The sequence below is a fragment of the Podarcis filfolensis genome, assembly GCF_964270895.1.
Source record: "Podarcis filfolensis genome assembly, chromosome: 7".
Taxonomy (NCBI): domain Eukaryota; kingdom Metazoa; phylum Chordata; class Lepidosauria; order Squamata; family Lacertidae; genus Podarcis; species Podarcis filfolensis.
Window position 1 is genome coordinate 34,246,285 of NC_139603.1, and position 25,295 is coordinate 34,271,579.

The window sequence follows — 25,295 nt, forward strand, 5'->3', positions numbered from 1 at the left end:
CTGATGGCCTTTGAAAAACAGGGGGTCTGCAGTACTTAACTGGAGATCACTTACCATCCTTTGGGAAATATGCAATTCCCTACAGCGTCCAGATTTTGCTGCATGATAGTATCCCTTAATATCGGGAAATGTCAAACAACCTTCACCTGCTGGTTTACAAAGAATATTGGCAGATATCCTTAACTTACTTACCCACACACAATCTATTATTTTGCCATGACAAAATTTATGGAGAAACAAGTAATGGCAAATTTGTAAATAAACGTAATCCTGGTAGTGTGTTTATTTTTATCATGGTTATCCTACCCATTCAAGCAGTCTTTCAATTTGACCGTATTGCTTAACCCTAATTTCACTTGTTGAATTAACAATGTATTGTTTTAAGATGCCTTATGCAAAAGACTAGAACAAAAGCATGAATAAAAGAAGTTAAATGCCTGAATTGCCTCCTAGCCATACTTTGTAGCTGAAAATTCATTACAAAATGAATTGCAACTGAAGCCTCCGCAGTTAAGACACCAATTCCACAATGAAATATATTTCTAATTCTTAAGCTACCCTCTCCCCTTGATTTCTCAAATATTGGGCAGATAAATTATAAGGTAAGCATATAATTTTTTTAAGGCTTGAAAGCTCAGAAAACATTTAGCATCTTATTTCTGCATATAAAAAATAGTCCTGAAGGCTAAGATACTCAGATTTTTAATATGTTTGATTGAAGCTAGCACACATATATGCTGTCTTCTGTTAATAAACTATGCCAAGCTTGCATTATGCTGGTATCATTTCACCTTCTCTAGATACATGCAGCCCTAGCCTTGCTAGCAGTTTAAAACAACATGGTAATTGCAGTATTTTATTCAACAATTGCTGCATATCCCCCCCCCTTAAATAACACCTGGTAACTAAAATGGTCAGATTACATAAATTATCTGTTATGATGCTTCACAACACTCATGCCTTTATTATCAAATCTTACCTATTTCAATATGTGTTGACAAGCCGCATGGTGTACCTTTACGGCAAAAACTGCAAAGTACAGCTAGAACAGACCAGATCTTGAAAGCTTCCATGTTGTGGATATTCTGGACTATAAACCGTGGTTTTCAAGATGCTTTCAACAGGAGGACTGTGACCTTTGAAATATGGGCTACAGTGCATTTCGTAATCAAATATGTGACTGGCACATAAACTAAAGCCCTCACATTATTTGGAAATGTGTTGCCAGTTTCCCCTGTATCAGCCAACGGATCTGAGACAAGAATCGGTCCCAACGAAACTTAATACGATGTCTCTTTTCCATTGATATCTGTGAAATGATGCCTAGAACAGAGAAAGGATATTATTGTATGATGTTTGGCAACTGCGTCCGTCCGTCCTTCCTTCCTTCTCTCTCAACGCACCATTGTTCATTAAACCGTTCTCTGCTAAGGCAGGTGATATCAGTAAAAATAAAGTATTTCACTGAAAAACAACAACCTAAAATACTGATGGTTGTGTCTCATTCTGTTAATGTCCATAATGCATTAATAGTTCATGAGAGGTTTGCAATACTTATCAATTCTATCTAAAGAATAAGAACATTTAGTAGAAGTTAACCCCCTAGGGAGAGTTTTACTACATTCACAAGTGTTGCTGCTGATTCACACATTATATGGGAGCAAATACCAAAGTACCAGGACCAAAGACTGTACTCATACAGTCATTTTTTTTTTTGTAGCGCCCATTAGCTCCTGTACTAGGGGAAAATTCTCCCACTCCTGGAACAGCTGCCTCTGATGACAGCTGAGGGGAGAGGAGGCCTGATGGAGCTAGCCCATGGGTAGGCAAACTAAGGCCCAGGGGCCGGATCTGGCCCAATCGTCTTCTAAATCCAGCCCGCGGACAGTCTGGGAACCAGCATGTTTTTACATGAGTAGAATGTGTCCTTTTATTTTAAATGCCTCTGGGTTATTTGTGGGGCATAGGAATTCGTTCTTTCCCCCCAAAAAATATAGTCCGGCCCCCGACAAGGTCTGAGAGACAGTGGACCAGCCCCCTGCTGAAAAAGTTTGCTGACCCCTGAGCTAGCCCGTCCCATATGATGATGATGGCTGATGGGAGATGTAGTCTGAAACATCTGGAGGGCACCTGGTTGGCAAAGGCTGCTGTATGACCGCCACAACTGTGTTTGACTGCACCCATTCCATCAACTGGGAAACCCAGCATGATTACACTGGCAACCACATTATTATCTGTGAGGAGGCAGGGCAAAATGTGTTTTAATGGCCAGGTCACAAATTTGGGGGAAGAGAGGAGCCTCTTATGATACAGCTGTTGGCCAGCCCCAGGTTAAGAGACCCAAAATGAGGGCTGCCCCAAAGCAAAGGGCAAGGCAGTGCCTTCCCATGACTGGGCAGAAACCAGCTGGAACGGCAGCTGAATCTGGCTTCCACACAGGTGAAGGGGCAACATCCTCCACTCTCCCTAAGAGGAGCAGGGCTGCAAGACACACACACAGCTCTCCTCTCAAGCACTCTCAACTCTGATTCAACATTGCTTACACTGACTGGCAGGGGCTCTCCAGTTTCAGCCAGGGCATCCTCCTGGTGCATCTAGCTATTACCTACACGGGCTGGTGGCAGTGGCTCTGCAGTGCAAGGTTCCAGGCAGAGGGCATTATTTCCCAGCCCTACCTGGCTGATCCTAGGACTTGCTGCGTGCAAAGAAGATGCTCTACCACCGAGCATCCTCCAAAGCAGCAGCACTCGCACGGAGACATGATAATGAAACGCAAGCTTGGGCTAAAGGCGAATCTCTCCAGCAAGCAAGCACGGGAGAGTGACTTAAAGACAGGGGTGCCACCTGGAACAATATATGCGCGGCACATGCTCACTATTTGAACGGCCGTGCCATTCAAATATTTTAATAGAGGGGGGAGGCAAAGGCACCTTGATCGCTAGGAGTTGGCTCCTATGCTTAAAGACCACTAAATCCTTGGATGAGCACGGCCCCAAGTGCATTTGCACGGAGTTGCAGCGCTGTGCAGTTCTCTGCTTGGAAGCAAGTCCCTCCGAGGCTTTGCTCCCGAGTCAGCGCGAGTGGCGCTGCAGCCTTCAGGGACTTCGCTCCCGGGAAACCCGCCTGCTGCACGCTCGGCGGGGCCTTCGCCCTCGCCCGCCCCCAGCTCCACCCTCTCCGCTCCCTTCCCCGGCGCCGAGGCCATGGCGACTCGCTGGGCGTCGCTGGGCCTCCGAGCCCCGCTCGCTCGCCGTCCTCCTCCTCCCCGCCGCTCTCGCTTCTGGCTAGCGGCGCCCGGCGGCGTCCGCCTGGGCAGCAGCAGCAGCAGCGCCAGCCCGGGCGCAGGGGCGCTGGCCAGTTCCCTAGTGCGCACCGGAGGCTTCGTGGGAGGCCGCTGGGTGCAAGCGGCGGCCGCCTTCCCCGTCCGGGACCCGGCCAGCGGCGCGGAGCTGAGCCGGGTGGCGGACTGCGGGGCGGCGGAGGCGCAGGCCGCGGTGAGGGCCGCCTACGAGGCCGGCGCTGCTTGGAGCGGGGCGTCTGCCAAGGTGAGGAAGGGGGGCGGCTTGCGGGACGCGCGGAGAGTTTCCAAGGCAGGGGGAGCCGAGCATGCAAGAGCCCCACTCCAGGCTCCTTCCTGCGCCTGTGCGCGAGAGGGATCGTTGCCCGCCGGCGCCTTGTGCACAGCTGTTAAAAGAGAGAAGCCCGGCCTTCCTTGGCATGTGGCCACCCACCGGCATCAGCTGTAGGTCATGGGCAGCCCCACATAGGCGAGGAACGCGCGCGCACGCCCTTCGAGACGCGCCGTGGGGACATCGAGACAGGGTTAATCAGAAGGCGCCTGCCCGTTCTGGAGAAAGGGAATGCTCCTCCTTCAAAGAGACTTTCCCCCCAGGGTTTAAACTCAACCAGAGTTTGCGCTGAAGAAGCAGCAGATAAAGGAATGGGTCAATGCTGCTTGTTGTTATTTATATGAAGCAGTGCCGGATTTTCGTACAGTACAAGCCCCACTCTCTTGAGGGCCCCCAAAAAATTGAAAGGAAAAAAACACACCTGGATGTACATTTCCAAAATATAAGATGAAAAACAAATAAAATAAAACCTACATACAGCAACAGTGTTTTGTGTTTTGTAGACTCCTATGATGTAAGTAATGGGCCCCACCTGATAGCCTGCTCCCTAAAATATCACTGATTTGCTCATTTATATAGCGTGCCTACATTCTGCATGTGCAAATGGCTTTAGCTACCTATGAGGTTCATAAATTACCATACAGCATATATTCAACACAAAAAAACAGTGACAATTTGTTGTTGACAAAGGACAGCTGGACATATAAAGGGCCCCATTACCTTCAGTAATGAAATATTTGAGGTACAAAGTTGATGAGCATTGCCACTCAAAAGGTGTGTTTGTGCCAGGTCTTGTGATCAATTAGGTGGGGCTTACCTGTCCCCATCCCAATATTTTATTCAAGTTGGCACCCCTGGTACAGAGTGTTTCCCCCCAACCACCAAGGCATCACTGACAGCTAATGATTGTTGTTGTTGTTTAGTCGTTTAGTCGTGTCCGACTCTTCGTGACCCCATGGACCAGAGCACGCCAGGCACTCCTGTCTTCCACTGCCTCCCACAGTTTGGTCAGACTGATAGCTTTCCATAAAATATCAAGCATATTGGCATGTATGTTTTTCTTGCAATATAAGTGGTCCAGAGACATATAGCTTGAAGTCGTATAAAGCTATGCATATAGTAAGTTCCACTGCATTCAGAAGAGTTTTTTCTCTAGTAAATGCGGTTTGCAGGGTGGCCTTAAATATATAGGCTTTATTTTGCCTTTCTAAGCTCCAAATACCTGTATTTAGGGCAGATTTGAAAAAATATCTACTGGGGTAGATAACCAGCTGTTGTATATACATTATTATGCCTTGGGAATGTCTCATGGGAAGCAACTCATAAATGAAGTAAATAATAAAAAAATAACTTGCACCTTCAGAGTAAAGGAAATCCTTTATTTGTTCATTTGTTTCCCCATTAACTACATTCCCTGGGGTACTTTACATACAATACGTAAGAAACATGGGGAAATCATACATGTATTAATTATAATACTTAAGTTCCATCTTTGAGTGGAGATGCATAGGATTGTGCTTTAAACCATTTATATAGAGAAATGTATAGAAAAGTGCAAACAGATTCTTGCTCAGTTGCTAAGTAAGAAAAGTAAGAAGTAAGGTGCCCTCTGATATTTGGGCCATGGAATGCAAAATCAAGCCCTTGGCACTTCTTTAAATAAAATTTAATTTTATCGACTTTTGTTAGTCCTGTTAGAATTGAACCTGAATCTACTTGCAGGATTATTGGGAGACAAGCAAATTTAAATACTGTAAAGCATGCAAGTAATAATGGAGTAACAATCATTTTTACACTTGGCAGTGATACTGCTAAAACACTATTTCTTTTTCAGGAAAGAGCTGCTTTACTTCGTAAATGGTTTGATTTGATGATAGAGAATAAAGATGACCTTGCAAGGATCATAACAGCAGAGAACGTAAGTATAAAAGGGGGGGGCACATATTCCTCAGGGATTTGGGGCTGAATTTCAGGAAGCTAGTTACATGAATCTCACCTAGAAGGTGAAGCAGTCAATGGGTGCAGTTCAGACATCATTCCATGTTGCAATATGTCACGACAAATGCAGAAACTTTCATGTGTGACTTTTTGAAGCTTCCCCCCTTCCAAAGTAACGCAGAAGACCTGATTCCGAAGAATCTGCTTCTAAGAAAGTTTGTGTAGAGTTGCAGGTGCAAGCTTGTTTATTTCTTTTAAAGTGTTTTAACCTGCTTTTCCTGAGGTCAAAATGGCCACAGGACATTTAATCAACCATCTAGTAATCTTAAATTATGGATGTGTTGCTTCTAAACATCTCAGAAACTAACTTCACATCTTCTAAAATAGTTAGGTTTTATGTACTTTATTGAAGGTTGATGAGGGAGAGCAGTTCCAAATCTCTACATAGATGTTATTCCATAGCCTCGGAGCACTCAATTGTGAAGACCATGTTTATTGCTGCTGTTCTAACATTGTGAAGTGAAGGCTCTTGGAATAATAATAATAATAATAATAATAATAATAATAATAATAATTTATTATTTGTACCCCGCCCATCTGGCTGGGTTTCCCCAGCCACTCTGGGCGGCTTCCATAGAAAACCAAAAATACACTAAAATATCACAGATTAAAAACTTCCCTGAACAGGGCTGCCTTAAGATGTCTTCTGAATGTCAGGTAGTTATTTATCGCTTTGACATCCGATGGGAGGGCGTTCCACAGGGCAGGCGCCACTACCGAGAAGGCCCTCTGCCTGGTTCCCTGTAGCTTTGCTTCTCGCAATGAGGGAACCGCCAGAAGGCCCTCGGCGCTGGACCTCAGCATCCGGGCAGAACGATGGGGGTGGAGACGCTCCTTCAGGTATACTGGGCCAAGGCCGTTTAGGGCTTTAAAGGTCAACACCAGCACTTTGAATTGTGCTCGGAAACGTACTGGGAGCCAATGTAGGTCTTTCAAGACCGGTGTTATGTGGTCTCGGCGGCCGCCCCCAGTCACCAGTCTAGCTGCCGCATTCTGGATTAGTTGTAGTTTCCGAGTCACCTTCAAAGGTAGCCCCACGTAGAGCGCATTGCAGTAGTCCAAGCGGGAGATAACCAGAGCATGCACCACTCTGCTGAGACAGTCCGCGGGCAGGTAGGGTCTCAGCCTGCGTACCAGGTGGAGTTGGTAGACAGCTGCCCTGGGCACAGAATTGACCTGCGCCTCCATGGACAGCTGTGAGTCCAAAATGACTCCCAGGCTGCACACCTGGTCCTTCAGGGGCACAGTTACCCCATTCAGGACCAGGGAGTCCTCCACACCAGCCCGCCCCCTGTCCCCCAAAAACAGTACTTCTGGCCTGAGTAACTGAACATAAACAGCATGAAAGGCTGAAATACAAAGTAGATGCTACAAGAGAAATAGGGAGGTCCAACCTCATATTTCCCTCCTAAAAATAGTTCAGGGGTCTACAGGGAAACTTCTAAGGAGACCGCGTGAGGGGACTTTACCCTTTCACGCCAGGTAGCTTCTCCCTGGAAGACTCCATCCATTCTGCCCTCTTCTGCTTAGCAGTGCTTAGCTTTTTTCTCCAGGCAGGTAATAAAAGTAGGCAAGCCCAGCTGAAAAGTAAATTGCCTAGTGGACAGGATTTTTTGCAGAGGAGAACTAGCAGACGTAGGAGGGGGGTTAAGCACTGTGCCCACTAATTCTTGGTTGCGTGCATCCTACGATGTACATTATCTTAGCAAATATGAGTCTAAATCCACATTTCATATATGCAGAGACTAACACTTCGACTCCTAAGGTTTGTATCAGACAGAGGAGGACTTTAAAGGCAAGTGCCAGCACTTGGAAGGCAGCTGGACAATAAGTTTAGACATTTTTAAAATCGCACTTTAGAATGAAAAACAAACATGCTCACACAAATCCTTCATTGTAATCATTTTGTTGGGGGAGAGATGTTTTGTAGTTCTCTGCATGTGAATGTCTACATTCTGAATCATTCACAGGGGAAACCCCTGAAGGAAGCACAGGGTGAAATCCTTTATTCTGCTTCTTTCTTGGAATGGTTTGCTGAAGAAGCTCGGCGCATTTATGGTGACATCATCCCATCTTCTGCAAAGGACAGAAGAGTTCTAGTTCTTAAGCAGCCGGTGGGAGTTGCTGCTATCATTACTCCTGTGAGTTCAGCTGACGGTTTAAGTCAGACTTTTACTCTAAATATTCAAAAGAGGCAGGATTAGTGATGCCCTGAGGCCAATGAATTAAAATTCTTACAGTGAAAACTCAAATTTTGCACACAATATGCAGGTTTTAAATGTGTTGAAATATATGAAATATATGCTACGTAAAGGTAAAGGACCCCTGACAGTTAAGTCCAGTCGCAAATGACTCTGGGGTTGCGGCACTCATCTCGCTTTACTGGCCGAGGGAGCCGACGTTTGCCCGCAGACAGTTTTTTCTGGGTCATGTGGCCAGCATGACTAAACTGCTTCTGGTGAAATTAGAGCAGCGCACAGAAACGCCATTTACCTTCCCGCCAGAGCGGTACCTATTCATCTACTTGCACTTTGACGTGCTTTCGAACTGCTAGGTAAGCAGGAGCTGGGACTGAGCAACGGGAGCTCACCCCATCAAGGGGATTTGAACCACTGACCTTCCGATCGCCAAGCTGATGGTTTAGACCACAGCGCCACCCATACCTATGCTAGGACTTGGGGATAAACGACAAAGAAAACCACACTAGCTACAGAAGCATCACTCGCTGGAAAACTCACCCAGTCCTCTTTTTGCTTTCTGAGCTTTCAGCAAGTACTGTAGCACTCTCAGGCTTATCCTGTACCTTAGCATAAGTCTCTCAGGGTAAGTATAAATATCTGTTAATTAAAACAGCCCACAACTGGAAACAATTATGCAGGAGCAACTAAAATTAATAACAGCATAAAATTAACAAAATTTAAAAGCTAGCTTTTAAGGGACGCGGGTGGCGCTGTGGGTAAAACCTCAGTGCCTAGGGCTTGCCGATCGTATGGTCGGCGGTTCGAATCCCCGCGGCGGGGTGAGCTCCCGTCTTTCGGTCCCAGCTCCTGCCCACATAGCAGTTCGAAAGCACCCCTAAGTGCAAGTAGATAAATAGGTACCGCTTTATAGTGGGAAGGTAAATGGCGTTTCCGTGTGCTGCGCTGGTGCTGGCTCGCCAGAGCAGCTTCGTCACACTGGCCACGTGACCCGGAAGTGTCTCCGGACAGCGCTGGCCCCCGGCCTCTTAAGTGAGATGGGTGCACAACCCTAGAGTCGGACACGACTGGCCCGTACGGGCAGGGGTACCTTTACCTTTACCTTTACCTTTAAAAGCTAGTTGAACACAATAGAAGGCATTTTTAAGGTCACTTTAAAAGTCACCAGCAAAGGGGCTACATCTGGAATTCTATGATTGTATGCAGTTCCCAGGGAAGTGAATTTGAGATGTGGGGCTATTGGTAGGCTCGCCAAGTCTTCTTTCTGGTATCTGCTAATCTGATGGTTCTTAGTGGCAAGTCAGAGAGCAGGACCTTAGTGTCCCTACACAGTAACTACACGATTTTCCGCAGAGACAATGGGATTCCAAACCATTCAGTGGAAGTTAAGGTCCCATTTTGTTGGTGGAAAGGAGAGTGGCTTTTATACATGGTTTGATGGTATCTAGAAGTTGCCAGGGTCTCAGGAGCAGATGGATCAAATAACAGCCAAGGATCTTAAAAGCTTTCTATCTTGCTAATTTCCCCCTCAAATTTCAGAACTTGCCAGTTGTTTTATTGCACTAATGTGCACACAGCATTTAAATGCACCTGTTTCTTCAATTTAGTGGAATTTTCCAAGTGCTATGATTACAAGGAAAGTTGGTGCTGCTTTGGCAGCTGGCTGCACAGTGGTGGTGAAACCAGCAGAAGATACACCCTTATCTGCTTTAGCACTTGCTGAGGTGAGATTTTTATATTGATGAAGAGTGGATTAATTATTACTATTTATTACAGTTACTAGTCATTTTTTTCTAAGTCACTCTGAGTTATTGGTAGAATAGCACAAAGACTGAAACCAGTATAAAGCAAAAAAAGGAATAAAAATCTAAAAGCATTCATATACACTATATAAAAGGCAGATAAACTTTTTGGTTATTTTTAAAAAATAATATTATTGAAATTATGTGTGGTTTTTAAATGCTTGTGACACACTTGCAAGAAGACAAAGCTCAGCACCATCTTCAGCCTGTTATTTATCATTATTATGTAATTCTAACCTTTTGTGCAAATGAACAGTTTCATGCCACTATTTTTTTTGCTGCAGCTTGCAAATCGGGCTGGAATACCTGCAGGAGTGTATAATGTTGTTCCCTGTTCTAGACAACAGGCTGTAGCGGTTGGGGAAGTGATGTGCACTGATCCTTTAGTAGCCAAGATCTCTTTTACAGGCTCAACAGCTACAGGAAAGGTAAGCTTCTCAATGTCGGCTCGTAAACTGCTGCAAATTTGTGGCTAAAATACATAGCTAAAATGCAGTTGCTAATTGGGTAGATGTTATCGTGTATAGTTTTTTTATATAATTTTTTTATTGATTTTCATTATAACATACATCACATTAAATAAAATAAACATTTAAAATAAAATAAAAAAGAAATAAAAATTAAAAACTCCACAGTGCTGCTTATACATTCAATAAAACATCCAAATGTGGGATTTCTCAAATCTCTTGACTTCCCTCTACCCCCTCCCATGGTTCCATTGTTTTATGATTAATTCATGCATGTCCATGTAATATTATTCATCTAATTGTATCCAGTTCTATCTTTTATCATAATAATGCAAATGTTTCTTAAAATCCTGCTAATGTATCAACTTGTATACAATGCTTTGATATATATGCAATAAAGACTTCCCATTCCCATTTTTAAATTTGTTATTGTCTTGATTTCTAAGTTTCTCTGTTAATTTAGCCATTTCCGCATGTTCCATTAACTTAATTTGCTAATCTTTTTTTGTTGGGATCTTTTCCTCTTTCCAACATTGGGCTATCAGTATTCATGCCGCTGTAGTCACATACATAAAAAGATATCTATATCTATATCTATATCATCTATATCTATATCTATATCTATATCTATATCTATATCTATATCTATATCATCTATATCTATATCTTTATCTTGTCTTGTCTAGTTTGACCCTTACTGCCATCCCTTGAAACTCGGGTTAAAACCAGTAGTCGTTTTCCATTCACTTACATAATTGGAGCAACTCATCTCAGACCAGTGTCTTAATGCATGCATTTATTAAAAAGAATGGGACTGTTTCAAAGATTCACATCTATTGCTTTAGAGAACATCCCATGTCCAAGGCTGCGCACTGTGTATAATTAGGTAAATTATACTGTGGTTTTAACATTTGTTGGAAGCTGCTCAGAGTGGCTGGGGGCATACTACTGCTACTTCTATTACTACTACTACTATTTATTTTTATTATTATTATCATCATCATCATCATCTAAAATAAGCACTGAAGACTTTGAGATCTACAATTACTCCTTAGATTAGAAAAATGAGTGGGTAGTTTAGTAGGGAACTCGTGACTTCAACTACAGAGTATTTTCTCGGCATTCAAAAAAAGCTAAGTTTGTATAATTCATCTTTGTAGGTGTACAGCTTTCTGTGTTTCCTGTGTACTTGCAGATACTGCTGCGCCATGCTGCTGGCACTGTGAAGAGGGTCTCCATGGAGCTTGGAGGACACGCTCCATTCATAGTGTTTGATAGTGCTGATGTAGACAAAGCGGTAGCAGGAGCTTTGGCTTCCAAATACAGAAATTCAGGCCAGGTGAGATTAACCTCCCCTGTTTCCCCCCCTACCACACTTGTAGATACAAAATTTTACAAAATTGGTTATGCCTTGTACTGGGGGGTGGGGGAGAGGACACAAGCAAAGACGTTTCACCCCTCATTCTTGATCTATAAAAAGCAGATGTCATAATAATAAGTCTGACAGTTCAGAATACAACCCAGCTATAATTAAGCTGAGTTCAGTTACAGTGGGACCATTACATTCTGATTTACTTAGAAGTGCTATTGATTTCAAGGGGAGTTTATTCATGCTTGGGTGGAAGTCCAATTCGGGCACACTTTGAGTCTAGTCTAGCTGTACAGACTAAACCCTTGGCCTTAATCTGGAGGGCAATACTTAAAACTTTTGCCTTTTCCTTTACTTTTAACCTCTCTTGTGGTTAACTAGTGTTGCCCTCTGAAGACTTCTGCCCTCAGCACTCTTTGCACTGTTTGAAACCTGACATTGTTGCTCATGAAACTCAGTTGTGTTGCTGATGAAGGTAGAAACCAAAGCATTTGCGTGTAAAACGGAATGTTTCCATGCCTCCCATGATACACAGCCGAGCACAAACAGGGCTCAGTAGGATATGTCCACAAATATTAATTGCACATTTAATAGTTTTATGTCAATCCTACTAATAATTTTAATAGTTTATAATAAATTTTTAAAATACATTATATATTTTCACCATTCCTTATTAAAATTTGATTCTTCCTGATTCTTAATTCTTCAAGTCAGTTTTGCCATTTCAGCATAGTCCATCCATTTTATCTGCCAATCTTTCTTGGTAGGGACTGTATTTTCTTTCCATCTCTGAGCTAGCAGAGTCCAGACAGCTGTAGTCGCATGCATGAATAATGTCTTCTGGTCATTTGGAATCTCTGCACCTAAAATTCCTAAAAGAAAAGCTTCTGGTTTCTTAAGAACAAGCTTTCTATAACATTTTTTTCAACTCATTATATATAACATCTCCCAGAATGCTTTTACCACTTTGCACATCAGCCACATATGATAAAAGGTTCCCTCTTTCTCTTTACATTTCCAGCATACATTTGATCTTGATTTAAACATTTTGGCTTATTTCTTAAATTTCTACCCCACCCTTCCTCCCAAAGGAGCCCATGACATTAAACAACAAAGCACTAGTGTATGCCTAACTGAAAACAAACACTATTTCTTTTGACTTTAGACCTGTGTGTGTACAAACCGCTTCTTGGTGCAAAAAGGGATTCACGATGCATTCGTAGAAAAGTTTGCACGAGCCATTAAGTCAGAGCTACGTATTGGCAATGGGTTTGATGAAGGGACAACTCAGGGACCGCTAATTAATGAAAAAGCTGTGGAAAAGGTAAGTGTTTTGTTTTTAATTTTTTTGTGGTACGAAGAGGTATTGCCAAGTTACGTTTGTTGGCTATGCCAGTGGAATAATAACTACAAAATTCTACTTGGGATATGAAAACCGCCCTTTTGTGGGAGAGCCTAACACTGCACTTGCTTTCTTTCTCTTAGGTTGAAAAACATATTCACGATGCTGTTTCCCAAGGAGCGTCCATAGTTACAGGAGGAAAAAGGCACAGTTACGGGAAGAATTTCTTTGAACCGACTCTTCTCAGCAATGTCACAACACGCATGTTGTGCACACAAGAGGAGACTTTTGGTCCTTTGGCCCCAGTTATGAAGTAAGAGTTTATTCTTAAGTAAGAGCCAGTGTGGTGTAGTGGTTAAGAGCGGTACTCTCGTAATCTGGTGGACCGGGTTCGCGTCCCCGCTCCTCCACATGGAGCTGCTGGGTGACCTTGGGCCAGTCATACTTCTTTGAAGTCTCTCAGCCCCACTCACCTCACAGAGTGTTTGTTGTGGGGGAGGAAGGGAAAGGAGAATGTTAGCCGCTTTGAGACTCCCGAAGGGGAGTGAAAGGCGGGATATCAAATCCAAACTCTTCTTCTTCTTCTTCTGCAGATCACACATTAGCAAACTTCGATTATTACATCAAAAATGGCAATTTCTGCCAGGGATACTCTTCTGCATAATGACTCCTGTTAACCTTACCATATTGCACACTGATGGATTGTGATAAGCATGTTTCATATTTCTATCGTAGAAGTAGTTCACAACAGGAAACAGCTGACATTTCTCCTGCTTATTACATGCGACCCTTCCAGACAATTCCTGGAATAAGGATCATGCTCCCAAGTATAATGTTTGAATTGGCAAGGAGCTGTCCCTACACAAATATACTCTGTGATAGCCACAATTGCAGCTGTGTTTTTTGGAACCATCGCAGTCGTGGAAGTGCAATACAGTTTACTCATATAGTGGTCGCTTCACTGCTAATTCACATTTCTCAAAGTCAGCGACAGTCAGGAGGGATTTTGTGGAGCAAAAGTATCTGGCTGGCAGTGGGGAACTTTCCCTTATTTTATATTGCCATGTATAAAGACAACAGCACCCCTTTCCCAACTTCAGGTAGAAAATTTCCACAGACTGTGTCAGTCATTTTGTGTTTCTTTATATATTTATGTATATAAAATATAAGCAGGTACCACCTTAGATTTCTTTTGAAAACTATAGTAGTATGCATCCCAGGCATAATCTTGTTACAATTATTTATGTGGATAGCCTGAGAAAGGTAGGTATTTCGAAACCATGTCAAAATACAATAAAATGCCTGTGCCTTTAATTTCTGATCTGATAGCGCTTTTCAGAATCTTTTCATGATCATTTTTCATGTGTCCTGAAGTTTGCACAAGTGTGTAAGAATGAAGGCACTTGCCTCTTTCACAGTGATGCCCACATTCTAGCTTCTCTGGTGCCTCAATTTTATTTTTATTTCTTATATACCTTGGGTAGGTAGTGCTTGAATAGACTTTTCCCAAGGGATTTCCTGAGGGAAACTGTTCTGGATGTGCTAAAATGTTGCAACTGTTGACTTGCTGGGAAGTCTTGTCTCAGTGTGGGAATATTGTTTGCATTATGTGTGGTGAGGCACACCACCAACCCTCTTCTAATATGTTTCAAATACTATGGAGTGACCTGGGTGTCAAAATATATTTACATTAGGTCTCGCATTTGCTTAGCTATATTCCAGCAAATGCTCACTGAAGAAATTACATGGTGGTTTTGGTAGCCATTCCCAACCTTTTTCTCTTAGGGCAAAATTTAATGTTACCAATGGACTTCACTTCCCCAGATTCTGGACTGCATGCAGCAGAGAGGTGTAAAAGTCTCTATTGTGCAAGCAAATAGCCATTGTTGGATGTCACCTTTAGAAAATTCTTCTCGGTTTCCCCACCCTGTTTTATTTTAACCTGATGAAACTGCATAGGATTTACTAATCTTCCCAAAATCGGTGTCATTTTAAAACATGCAAATGTATTGCTGATTTTGGAAAACATCGTGTAACTTTTTCTTGTTTAGTCGTTTAGTCGTGTCCGCCTCTTCGTGACCCCATGAACTAGAGCATGCCAGGCACTCCTGTCTTCCACTGCCTCCCGCAGTTCGGTCAAACTCATGCTGGTAGCTTCGAGAACACTGTCCAACCATCTCGTCCTCGGTCGTCCCCTTCTCCTTGTGCCCTCCATCTTTCCCAACATCAGGGTCTTTTCCAGGGAGTCTTCTCTTCTCATGAGGTCACCAAAGTATTGGAGCCTCAGCTTCAGGATCTGTCCTTCCAGTGAGCACTCGGGGCTGATTTCCTTCAGAATGGATAGGTTTGATCTTCTTGCAGTCCATGGGACTCTCAAGAGTCTCCTCCAGCACCATAATTCAAAAGCATCAATTCTTTGGCGATCAGCCTTCTTGATGGTCCAGCTCTCACTTCCATACATCACTACTGGGAAAACCATAGTTTTAACTATACGGACCTTTGTTGGCAAGGTGATGTCTCTGCTTTTTAGGATGTCTAGGTGTACCTTTTATACTAGCTTAATTCATGGGAAGTTATGGAAATCTGTGTCAGTCGAGAGAGTGGGGGTGCCATCACAAATTTCCCATAGGAGAGACCTCTAAATGCACACCACTTGCAATAAAGCAGTTCTTCCATTATTATTTACATCTCCTATTCATACTTTTGCAGGTTTGATACAGAGGAGGAAGCTCTTGCCATAGCAAATTCAGCCAACGTGGGCTTAGCAGGTATGTGAGTTCTTAATACTGCAAATCTACAATGCTTAAGGAGGCAAGATGGGGTATGGTTCAAGCTGCCAGGCCACATCTTGATTTTACTATTTCAAGCTTAGAAAAATTACCTTTCTCCCCGCAAAACAACAAACAAAAAACTCCAAACTGTTTTCTATTCAATGCTCCAATTTGCAGGTTATTTCTACTCCCGAGACCCGGCCCAGATCTGGAGAGTTGCAGAGAAGCTTGAGGTTGGGATGGTGGGCGTAAATGAAGGCATCGTGTCTGCCGTGGAGTGCCCTTTCGGTGGCGTAAAACAATCTGGGCTGGGAAGAGAAGGTTCAAAATACGGTATTGATGAATATTTGGAAATAAAGTATGTCTGTTTTGGAGGTTTATAGTAGCCATTTATTAGGAGTCTAACCTATTCAGAATGCCTAGAAAACAACCTTTTGGGGCATTCATAAGCTTTAGCAGGATCATTTGTGATTTTTCATTCCCTCTTAAAATGGAAGTAATAATGTTTTTGTAGAAACGTCATTACTTGTAAACATGATGATACATATAGAACAACTCTGGTATTCTGTGAACACAGGTTGTAGGAATATAGGTTTATTTATATTACCTGTCTTAACCATAATGCAGGGACAAATAATGTTTCAATTCCCTATTGTGTTTCAGAGGAATTTGGAAAAACTTTACTAATTAAGATGTATGATTTACCTTGAGTGTCTGTTAGGGGGGAAAGGCAGGATAGAAATAAATGATTTTTGGAGAGTAGCAAAGTAGGAAAAAGATCCTCATTTACCCTTTCTCATGCGCTGAGCCAGGTGTGAAATAACTGAATAATTGTGCCAAATGTTGACTGTTTCTTTTTCTAATGTTTTTATTATTTTCTGGGTGCCTGTCTTAGGGCTTCTAGGAAATATTTTCTAGGGAAGGATGTATTGCACTTTTTCATATTGTTCTTCAGCTATTGGCTGGAGCTGAAAAATGGCCTTGAAGGTATATGCACAGTTCTGACAGAATCCTCCCTATTACTTACAATAGGACTAGAGCATCTCTAAGGAGATACTTGTGATTTGCTCCTAGCAGCTGAGCCTTGTGACCAAATTATCATGCATTAGTACAACAGCACAGAGATATGAACATAAACTGTTTCGTATGGGTGGGGTAACATTGTGTCTTGCAAAAGCTGTAATGCACTGAGACCAACTTGGACCAATAGCTCCACAAGGAAGTAATATTTATTTGAAGCGCCACAGCACAAAAGCTCACACCTCCATAGCCCATTACACTGCTCTAGAGCTCTGTTTCCTATGTCTATTCTTGCCAAGTAATATTTCTTCTCTGAAAGACTTGTCTGATCCTCCATGGCCCTCCTGCTCATTCTAGAGATTATAGAAAGCAGTTAACTTGGTACAAGAGAAAAAGCTTAAGATCTGGGAAAAGAGGGGGGGGCTATGTGGGAGGACTTTAAAGCTTCCTCCATGAACCTATTTGAGTTAACAGTGGCATACAGCTAGAATCCCAAAAGTTGTTTATTTTACCACCACACGTTAAGACTTTTGATGGCACAAGATAAAAGCAATTTTGTGCTCTTCCCGGTGAGCTTTAATGTTACCTGCACATGCTCCATCAGGCCTTTTCTGTATGAGCTGCTGTTACGTTCGAAAGATAAAAAGATTTTAACAGTTCTGCTTTGCTACTGCTGCATTCAATTGAACATGCACTTTATTTACATTGCAAAACTTCATTTGACATTTTGCAATATGTTTTTAAGTGGACTTAGCTATGCAATCCCCTTCCCTATCAAATCTGCTTGCGATCCAAAGGGCTGCTTCAGATGAACCAAAAGGGCTTGGAACAAACATTTGAGGTCTTCCTTAAGTGGGAAGCTTCTGCCATTTCACAGACAGTTCTAAGAGACACCACTTGGCTCGAGAAGTAGTTCGCCACAAGCATCCAGCATTCAGGAGAAACATAATTCCAGATCTCATTCGGACACACACAACTAGTCGCTTGTTTCTCCCTATTTTCATATATGTTCATTAACTTCTAGAATTGACACAGGTCAGCTAAACTTATTTTGGGTAACTTCGTAGTACAAAACATTGGTTCTGCTGTATTATATTAGGGATTGGTTAAATAGTGGCACTATAGCGACTCCTGAAAAGCACATTATGTAGCACTAATTGCTATTCCTAAAAAAAGAAATTACAACCAAGATGAAGCTTGGTCTGTAATGCCAGCAAACTGAGTAGTTCCTGAAGAAATCACTGTCAAATGGGACTGAGGAAGAATAATTAATCTATATAATCTTACATTTTAAAAAAAAAAAACCAGCAACAATAATTTTTACATTTGTGGGCATACAGGCTAGTACCACAGACTGATCTACAGTCTTACAGAGAAGTCTAGAAACACTTCCTGTTATATTATTTAAGGCAGTTGCTCTACATGTAACTCAAAATCTGAAACACACACAAATACAAAACTAAAACAATCTAGGGATTCAATATAGCCCAAGCTTGTCAACGCTCCTCTTTTGAGGAAAAAGAATCAAAACATTTGAGAAGCACAAATTGTTCAAGTGTAACAAGATACTACTAGCCTTATTGGAGAAATTTTCTCTTGGGGCTGGATCAGCTAAGTATTAATATGCATTTGTATGGTACGTTTACATCAAAAATAACAAAAGTTATTATTTGTTTGTATACAGTAATTCATTAACAGAAGGTGATACTTGAATTCTTACATTTCACGTTTGTGTGTAGATTTGCTTTGGGTGTTGGGAAAACAGCTGTGTGTAATAAATGTTTAACTTTAATATTGGTGGACATTCACATCTACTGTCAGATCTGTGACATTTTGTAAGCGTATTAAAAAAATAAATAAAATCCTACGTTGGTATGAGTTTTCTTCAACACAGGGCTGGAGAAGTTGTGACCTTCCAGATATTGTTAAGCTCCAGCTCCCAGTGAACACAGGCAAGTGTCAGATATGATGTGAGTTTGTAGTACCATCACCTGGAGGACCAGGCAGGTGCACTAGGTCTGCCTTGGAGACAAAATGGGAAAGCCACTTATTTCATTGGGCCAACTTCTGCTGGTGAAAGGATATGCAGGCCCTCAAGTTGCACAGACAACTTCTAGAAGACACAAAACCAAGGTTCCTAAAGCTGAACTGTATATTGAGAAAAATTGGTTACACAGGTGTAATATATGTTTGCTTTGTGTGACTTCAGGTAAAGAACAGTTGAATCGCTAATTGTTCAATACTTGAGACACATGACACTTTACTCTCCAGGGGTAAATCATCACAGTGCCTTAAAACTTCTGTTTAGCCCATTCTTCTTTGTTTACAGCAACATTTGGGTTAAGCCCCTAGCATGAAATTTAAACCTTTTTTTTTACAAATTTGTGCTTATCTTCGTGTTTATCATGAAGGGAGAGTGCTGATGCACACACAGAAACCCGATGACAATTAGTTCTTGTTCAGTAAACATGTTTTATGAGCATTGTTAGATATTAAGACTAGGTGATTTCTGGCCCACACTTTCACTACACAGAATGCCACAGTCAATGGAGTTGAGCACATCTGATTTACTCTCAGCACTTCACAAGGCAAATGAAGGAAAGGAGTTAAAACTTCCGGCACCGGTTATTAAATCAATGTACCCACAAAAGCTGTGGTTTTCAAAGAACGTGGAATGATTTTGCAAGCCTTTCTTCAGCAAAATAAACAGAAGAGGGTCAAATTGGTGGCATATGGCATGTGCCACCAATTTCTCCCAAGTATAGAACCTTCTCCCAAGTGTGACATCCACTCACAAGAAGGAGGTAGCACCAGGCTTGAAATTTTACTCAGATCTTTCCTTTCTTCCAGCAACTTGGGCTTGCCAGACAGGAAGTCTGCCATCCAAATACTAACTGCAGTTAGGTTGCTTCAGACAATGCCTTGAGTCCTTTGAAAAAATGATTTCAACTCCACTGCCTTACCAAAGCAGATGTCACAAAAAAACTTTTTCATCAACCCTCTTATTTGCTAAACTAAAAGTGACTGGAAGGAGATGGAGGCTATAGCCGCACACTGCTTTTCTTTTTAATAACTCAAGGTACATTTGCATACTGGTGTGTCTTTGTACAGATGCATAGCCACTGTTTTCTAAAGGAAACAACAATATAAGGTAGCTTTCCTATGTGCTCCTTGTAATGTAACAGTCTTGAGCAATAACCTTTTATATGGAAACCATCTCCAACCATTTTTAGACTTTAAAACCCTTTCACCTAACCCATGTGGCAAGTTAAAATACATTATTGGTTAAAGAAATGAAGGGGAAAGTCCACCGCGTCCATTTCCTTTTCTACTATGCTGGAAGTTTATCATCCCGTCTCCCACCAGTATAGTTTGGGAGGGGGGTGGTGAAGGAGGAGCAGCATAGCCTTAGCACGTGTCCTTCCACTGCAGCCTCTTCATTTATCTGTTCTTTGAGCTGTAGCTGAAGGAGACACCATTCTTCATGGAACCATTCATGGCATTCCTTGGGTTCTCTCTTTCAACCTTCTCTCTGCTGAAGATGGTGTCCTGGTCACTGTCAAACTCTGACTCTGAAACCATCAGGCTAGAATTGTGCTCTGTGCTTCTGTGCTTTATACCTAAGATAGGGAGGAGATGGGAAGCAGAAGATTCTTTGCAATGTCTGCTTACTATTTGATCTCCGTTATCTCATCCGCAATGTTAAATTGAGGAAGTAATATTATGTCTTACTACCATAAACCATCACCCAGAGCCACACCACCACAAGCAATCCAACATGAACATGGAGCGCTAACTCTTTCTAAAGAGGAATACTTTCCATGCAATGTTCCAGGTGACATGTAAATAAGCCTATTGACATCACTGCTAGAGTCTGCTGCTCCTTCTGTTATGATCCAATAGAGGAGTGGGGATGCTATTCAACTAAATAATTGGACGAGCACAAGGGACTTCCTCCCACACGTGCCCTGTACCGTTCCCAAATCTACTCCAGAGGGTTGAGGAAACTCTCAGAACAGTTTTACAGAGGGGAGCATTCTGTTGCACAGATTAATCCTTGCACTGATTCTGTTGCACAGATAAATCCTTGCACTGATTGAATCAGTGACTTTGTACTACCACACACATGCCCTGTGATACCCATTATCAAGGAACACAACTGCCTGTCCTTGGGACGCAAGCAGTAGCTGCCATTCACCTGTTGACGGCAATATTTATTGGCCTGAACCACAACCAGTTCAGACCAACTTCAGTTGCAGCAGAAACAAAAGGAAACAGCATGATTTGTTGCAGAAAGGTGGGGAAGAAATAATTGAAAATAAATACATGGTGATTTTTTGGTTCCTTGGCAGGGAAATGCAAGTGCTATTGCAACTTGGGAGATTTAACATGGCCGGGACTTTTTTTAGAGAAAGCGCGCTCCATCAGATGCTATCCTGCCTTAAAATGTGAAAGCGCCAGATGCATGCGAAAGAAAAGTCTGTATTAATAGCACAAGAAACAGAAAGTTACATACGAATTGTAGCAAAGGTTGGAAGACATGAAAATAAAAAGGGGAAAAGAAACATACCGTATTTAGGCCTGAGCTCCATTCTCTCCTGATCATCTATATTATCCAAAATTGTGTATTTTGTTTTCTTTCTTATTTTAGTCCTCTTTCTGCTAAAAGATGAAATATTCCACTTAAAGCTGGGAAACCAAGTACCCATTCCCTGCCCCCCACAGGTGATATTTCCTTAGGAACCACCCCAACCACAAAGGATATACATTATATAAGCCAAGGATGAAATACTAGGCCTCATGATTCTTCCTAGGCCATACCCACTCCCCAGCCATACCCCACTCCAGGACACACCCCTCACCATTTTATTTTATTTTTTGGTACCCTGCTTGAGTGTTTATGCCTGACTAGAATATTTCCTTGAACTCTGATCCTGCTTCTTGTTCACCTGGATGGAGAATAGAGAGGGATGAGTGAGTGTGTGGGAATAGAAAACATGGAGTTTCGTTGCTCAACCCATTTCTGCCTCTTGCCTACCTGCCTCTGCCATGTTCCCACCTTCCCTCAGAAGGTTGACTGGAAGGGAACGTGACTCTTAGGCTGAAAGGGTTCCCCACCCCTGAAGTGTGCCTCCTCATTTCAGCATCATTCATGCTGTCATACTTGGGGTCACTTCAACAGGCATGACCCCTTGGTGGAGCTCCATGTGGAGAAGCCCATTTACAAGCAACCAAAACCAAAGGCATACAGGCATGGTTGGAAAACTGTTTTTGACCTGTACAGGTGGTTATTCACACAGATCACCATTGCGCTATGGGCAGCCACATATCTCTTATGGTTGCCTCACCTCAGATTAATTGGACACCCCTTAATTCCCATTAGCCACTTGCCAAACTCCCGGGCTGGTTAAAGGGCAAATATTCTCCCAAACCTATCAGTAGATGCTTCTGAGTACAAACGAAGTTTCTACTCTATTTCGGTGACTACAGAACTAAGGGATGTTCGTATCGAGCTTCATTAGAAATCATTTACCTTTTGCAACAGCAGATGCAGAGCCAAACGAACCCCGCCATCAGCACAATCAAAATGAAAGCTGATGCCGTTACATAAAGTATACTCCACTCTAGAAGGTGGAAGTAGAATGTTCAAAGTTATTAGAGGAACCATTAATGCACTTATGCATTCAATATGGCAACATCACAGATCTACTCTATTCAGCCTCCCTGCCTGAAACACTTCACCCGTTTCCTCTCAACTCACCGCAATTACTCTCTCCGTTGTTAAGATACCTCTGTATCAAATTTTCCATCCACAGCTGATAGCAAATGCAGCGCTTCGTGATAGGGTCGCAATGTCCATGTCCGGAGCACTTTAAGAGGCAACCTATAGCAGCAAAAACCATCAAAATTATTATTATTATTATTATTATTGCATTGGGCTGTGGTATTGTTCTGCAGCATAACGCGAATACTACATACCCGCCGTGTCAACGCGAAGCACTTTATAAAGCAAGAAGTCCGGCTTCTCCTTCAAGAGCTGCAAGCGTAGCATCTGTGCAACATCTGCTGCCTTCATCACTTTAAAAGGATGGCCATTCTGAACATAGAACACAACAGCTGTGCTGAAGAGAGGATGTATATATTGTAAATAACCAGACTATAGCATTCAAATGGGCTGGCTTTTCAATTTAAGAAATATTGTCACAATCAGACTGTTTGATTTGGCCTTTGCACAACCCCTATTCCGGGATTCGGTTCACTTGTGCAATGGCAGTCACGAGGACAAATGGTGCTGCCAAGCCCTGCCCACTTCAACCCAGTGCCTTCCCCATTTTTACAGCCCTCTATGTGCTCAAGGGCAAACTTCTGAAGCAAAGAGTCTCCTGCGCGCGCACACGCACACACACACACACACACACACACACAGACAGGCTCCCCATGCAAGTCAGACCCTGATTGTGTGACAGGGAGAGATGGTCGGTGATTTTAATTTTATTTCTCAATTGGAAACGCAGACATCGGCTGCCGACGTAGCTGTTTGAAATTACACGTGATTGAACAGGCCGTAACACAGCATGCATCTTCTACAAAGTGGGCAACCTTCTCAAGTTTTAGCTACAGAACAATGGTGTTTACATATCCCAAAGCATTCACACACGTTAAAAATAATAATATAAAAACATCCCTGCTGGATGAGGCCAAAGACCATCTAATAGAGTTTTCTGTTCTCACAGTGACCTATCAACTTATTATCTTGACTTGGTAAACTTTAAGGGCAAATATGGTTTGCTCAGTGTTAGATTAAGGTCACTAGACGCGAGGGATGTCAGAGAATTGAAATGAAAAGAAAAACAAGAGTGGGAATTGCCAATGTTTGCTTAGTCCCATTTCTGGAATAGAAATCAATACAGCAAATCCAGTCAGTATTCACCGTTGTTGCTCTCAGTGTGCAAACAATACGTAATTGAGACATCCCTCCACCCTTTGCATTGTGTTTCCTGTGCGCGGAAATGGATGGGGTGGAATAATTTTATTTTGTAAAATTTATACACCACTTGACTGTGGGCAGGGAGCCCTCAAAGCCGTTTACGAAAAGATAAAACAATAAAATCGAGAACAACTCGCAACCATACTTAAAAGCAAACAGAAGCTAAAATACTGAAACATTAAAATTACCTCAACTTTCTGGACATCCGAGGAGCCTTGTCCAAACAAGAATGTTTTTAGCAAGCGCCAAAAACAGTTCAGTGAAGGTGCCTGCTTGGTCTCAGTAGGCAGAGAGAGCCAAAGTGCAGGTGCTGCCACACTAAAACAATCAAGTTCTTGCAACCTGATTGTTGCAAGTATTATGTACATCTGCAGTAGTGCATATTCCACCGATCGAAGTGGTCAAGTGGGCACATGTGGGGAAAGGCAGTCTTATAGGCAAACTGGTCCTAAGCTGTTAAGGGCTTTATATGCTAATAGTGGCACCTTGAGCTTGGCCCATTAGCAAACCAGCAGCCAGTGCAGATCTCTGAGCACTCCTGTCGGCAATCATTCTGCAGCATTCCTATGAAGTTATTTTGATAGCATAACAACAACGTAACTTATGTAATTACAGTGAGTTGAATAGCATTGTTTTTGGCAGAAGATGAACTGCAATGGAACGGACAGTGCTGCATGTGAAAAACACACAGTGGAATGGAAAATTATACCTCCTCGCATCCCTGTTAGTTGCTCATGTCAGCAAGTCAGTCCAATTTTTTTATACCTGCTCTACATATTGCTTGCCATTGAAACGAAGCTTATTGGTCTGTAGTATTTTGGGTTACGTCTATTTTTGGTATCTCTGTACCTGATATCAGAATAAGCGTGTATCTTCTGAACTTTAATATCAGAATCCAAGATGTTCAGGAGCATTGCTAGCTGTCGCACAAGCGTGTCTTTCTGTTGTTCAGTCAGCTGGCCAACTCCAACTTGCAAGATGAGTTCCACAAGTCCATTTTTCTTAGGATCTGTGAATGCAAAAATAATGCTTTTCATTTGGAGCATGCCCAGTGTTGCCTTGACATGTGGATGTCAGGTTTCAAAATTAATATTTACTACAAATTCCAGTCGGCAATAACAAACGGAACAAGCAGGTTCCAAGCAGATATTTATCACGTGCTGAATACAAAGTTATATTCTCAAATGCAGCACATGAATTTCAGAGGGAACTATGTTATTCCCCATCTCCCTCCGATTTATCACCCATGCCATCAGAAAATGCAGGTGGATAAATTTATAAAGGTTAGCAAAATTTAGCAGCTAAGCAGAAGAGCAGAAAGGAAATGGAGTACCAAAAACCTAGAAAACAAGGGACCAGCAAGATAATAAAATGAAAGGCATCATGACTATCCAAATCAGTATTTGCAGGTATGTGAGAACACAGCATAAAAAGTAATCCATGTTATTGCTTATGGAATCGGAGGCCATTTTTTCATAGGTTTGCTGAGCAGGCAAAACAAGGCGAGTCTCCATGAGACCAGGCTTACATTTACACTGTACTTCTCTTTTCTACCTGCACACTATTAGCCTGTCAGAATGCACCTTGATTAAAAGCAGCTAACCAACAAATAGAAGCTTTCATCTAGCCACAACATAGGGTAGAATTTGGCTCAAAACAATGGCCACCTCATCAGGGTCCTTTATTGCATTACCATACAGGCCATGTATGC

The 25,295-nt window shown here is 42.4% G+C and overlaps 4 protein-coding genes across 10 annotated transcripts in view; 2 read left to right on the top strand and 2 right to left on the bottom strand.

Annotated features, from left to right (window-relative positions):
- Nucleotides 1-3,967, bottom strand: part of GPLD1 (glycosylphosphatidylinositol specific phospholipase D1) — a 25,711-nt gene extending 21,744 nt beyond the window's left edge. The window contains exons 1-2 of one of the 3 annotated variants that reach the window (XM_083623768.1): nucleotides 3,732-3,967; nucleotides 980-1,323 (exon numbers count right to left, since the gene is read on the bottom strand). In XM_083623768.1, the coding sequence (XP_083479894.1) occupies nucleotides 980-1,073 (94 nt within the window). In that variant the 5' untranslated portion in view covers nucleotides 1,074-1,323; nucleotides 3,732-3,967. Of the gene's footprint in view, nucleotides 1-979; nucleotides 2,902-2,930; nucleotides 3,283-3,731 lie in introns of those variants that run through there. The other 2 variants (XM_083623769.1, XM_083623770.1) reach the window with 2 other exon arrangements.
- NRSN1 (neurensin 1) overlaps nucleotides 1-25,295 on the top strand; it is a 201,028-nt gene that overhangs the window by 125,265 nt on the left and 50,468 nt on the right. The window lies entirely within an intron of this gene.
- On the top strand, nucleotides 3,005-18,458 carry ALDH5A1 (aldehyde dehydrogenase 5 family member A1). Its single transcript, XM_083623919.1, has 10 exons — nucleotides 3,005-3,545; nucleotides 5,464-5,547; nucleotides 7,598-7,768; nucleotides 9,433-9,549; nucleotides 9,912-10,055; nucleotides 11,290-11,433; nucleotides 12,629-12,787; nucleotides 12,949-13,118; nucleotides 15,515-15,573; nucleotides 15,754-18,458. Exons 1-10 carry the CDS (start codon nucleotides 3,204-3,206, stop codon nucleotides 15,957-15,959), a joined length of 1,596 nt encoding a protein of 531 aa, XP_083480045.1. The 5' UTR covers nucleotides 3,005-3,203; the 3' UTR covers nucleotides 15,960-18,458.
- KIAA0319 overlaps nucleotides 17,894-25,295 on the bottom strand; it is a 30,309-nt gene continuing 22,907 nt past the window's right edge. For all 5 annotated transcript variants that reach the window (XM_083623733.1, XM_083623734.1, XM_083623732.1 and 2 more), the window contains 6 exons: nucleotides 24,434-24,593; nucleotides 22,576-22,718; nucleotides 22,358-22,480; nucleotides 22,130-22,220; nucleotides 21,167-21,258; nucleotides 17,894-20,216 (listed from right to left, as the gene is read on the bottom strand). In XM_083623733.1, coding sequence (XP_083479859.1) covers nucleotides 20,038-20,216; nucleotides 21,167-21,258; nucleotides 22,130-22,220; nucleotides 22,358-22,480; nucleotides 22,576-22,718; nucleotides 24,434-24,593 — 788 coding nt within the window. In that variant the 3' untranslated portion in view covers nucleotides 17,894-20,037. The remainder of the gene's footprint in view (nucleotides 20,217-21,166; nucleotides 21,259-22,129; nucleotides 22,221-22,357; nucleotides 22,481-22,575; nucleotides 22,719-24,433; nucleotides 24,594-25,295) is intronic.

Coding starts and splice junctions, on each gene's coding strand:
- ALDH5A1 (XM_083623919.1), top strand. CDS start 3,204: ATGGCGACTCGCTGGGCGTCGCTGGGCCTCCGAGCCCCGCTCGCTCGC. Junction 5,548..7,597: donor GGATCATAACAGCAGAGAAC/GTAAGTATAAAA, acceptor AATCATTCACAG/GGGAAACCCCTGAAGGAAGC. Junction 13,119..15,514: donor CCTTTGGCCCCAGTTATGAA/GTAAGAGTTTAT, acceptor ATACTTTTGCAG/GTTTGATACAGAGGAGGAAG.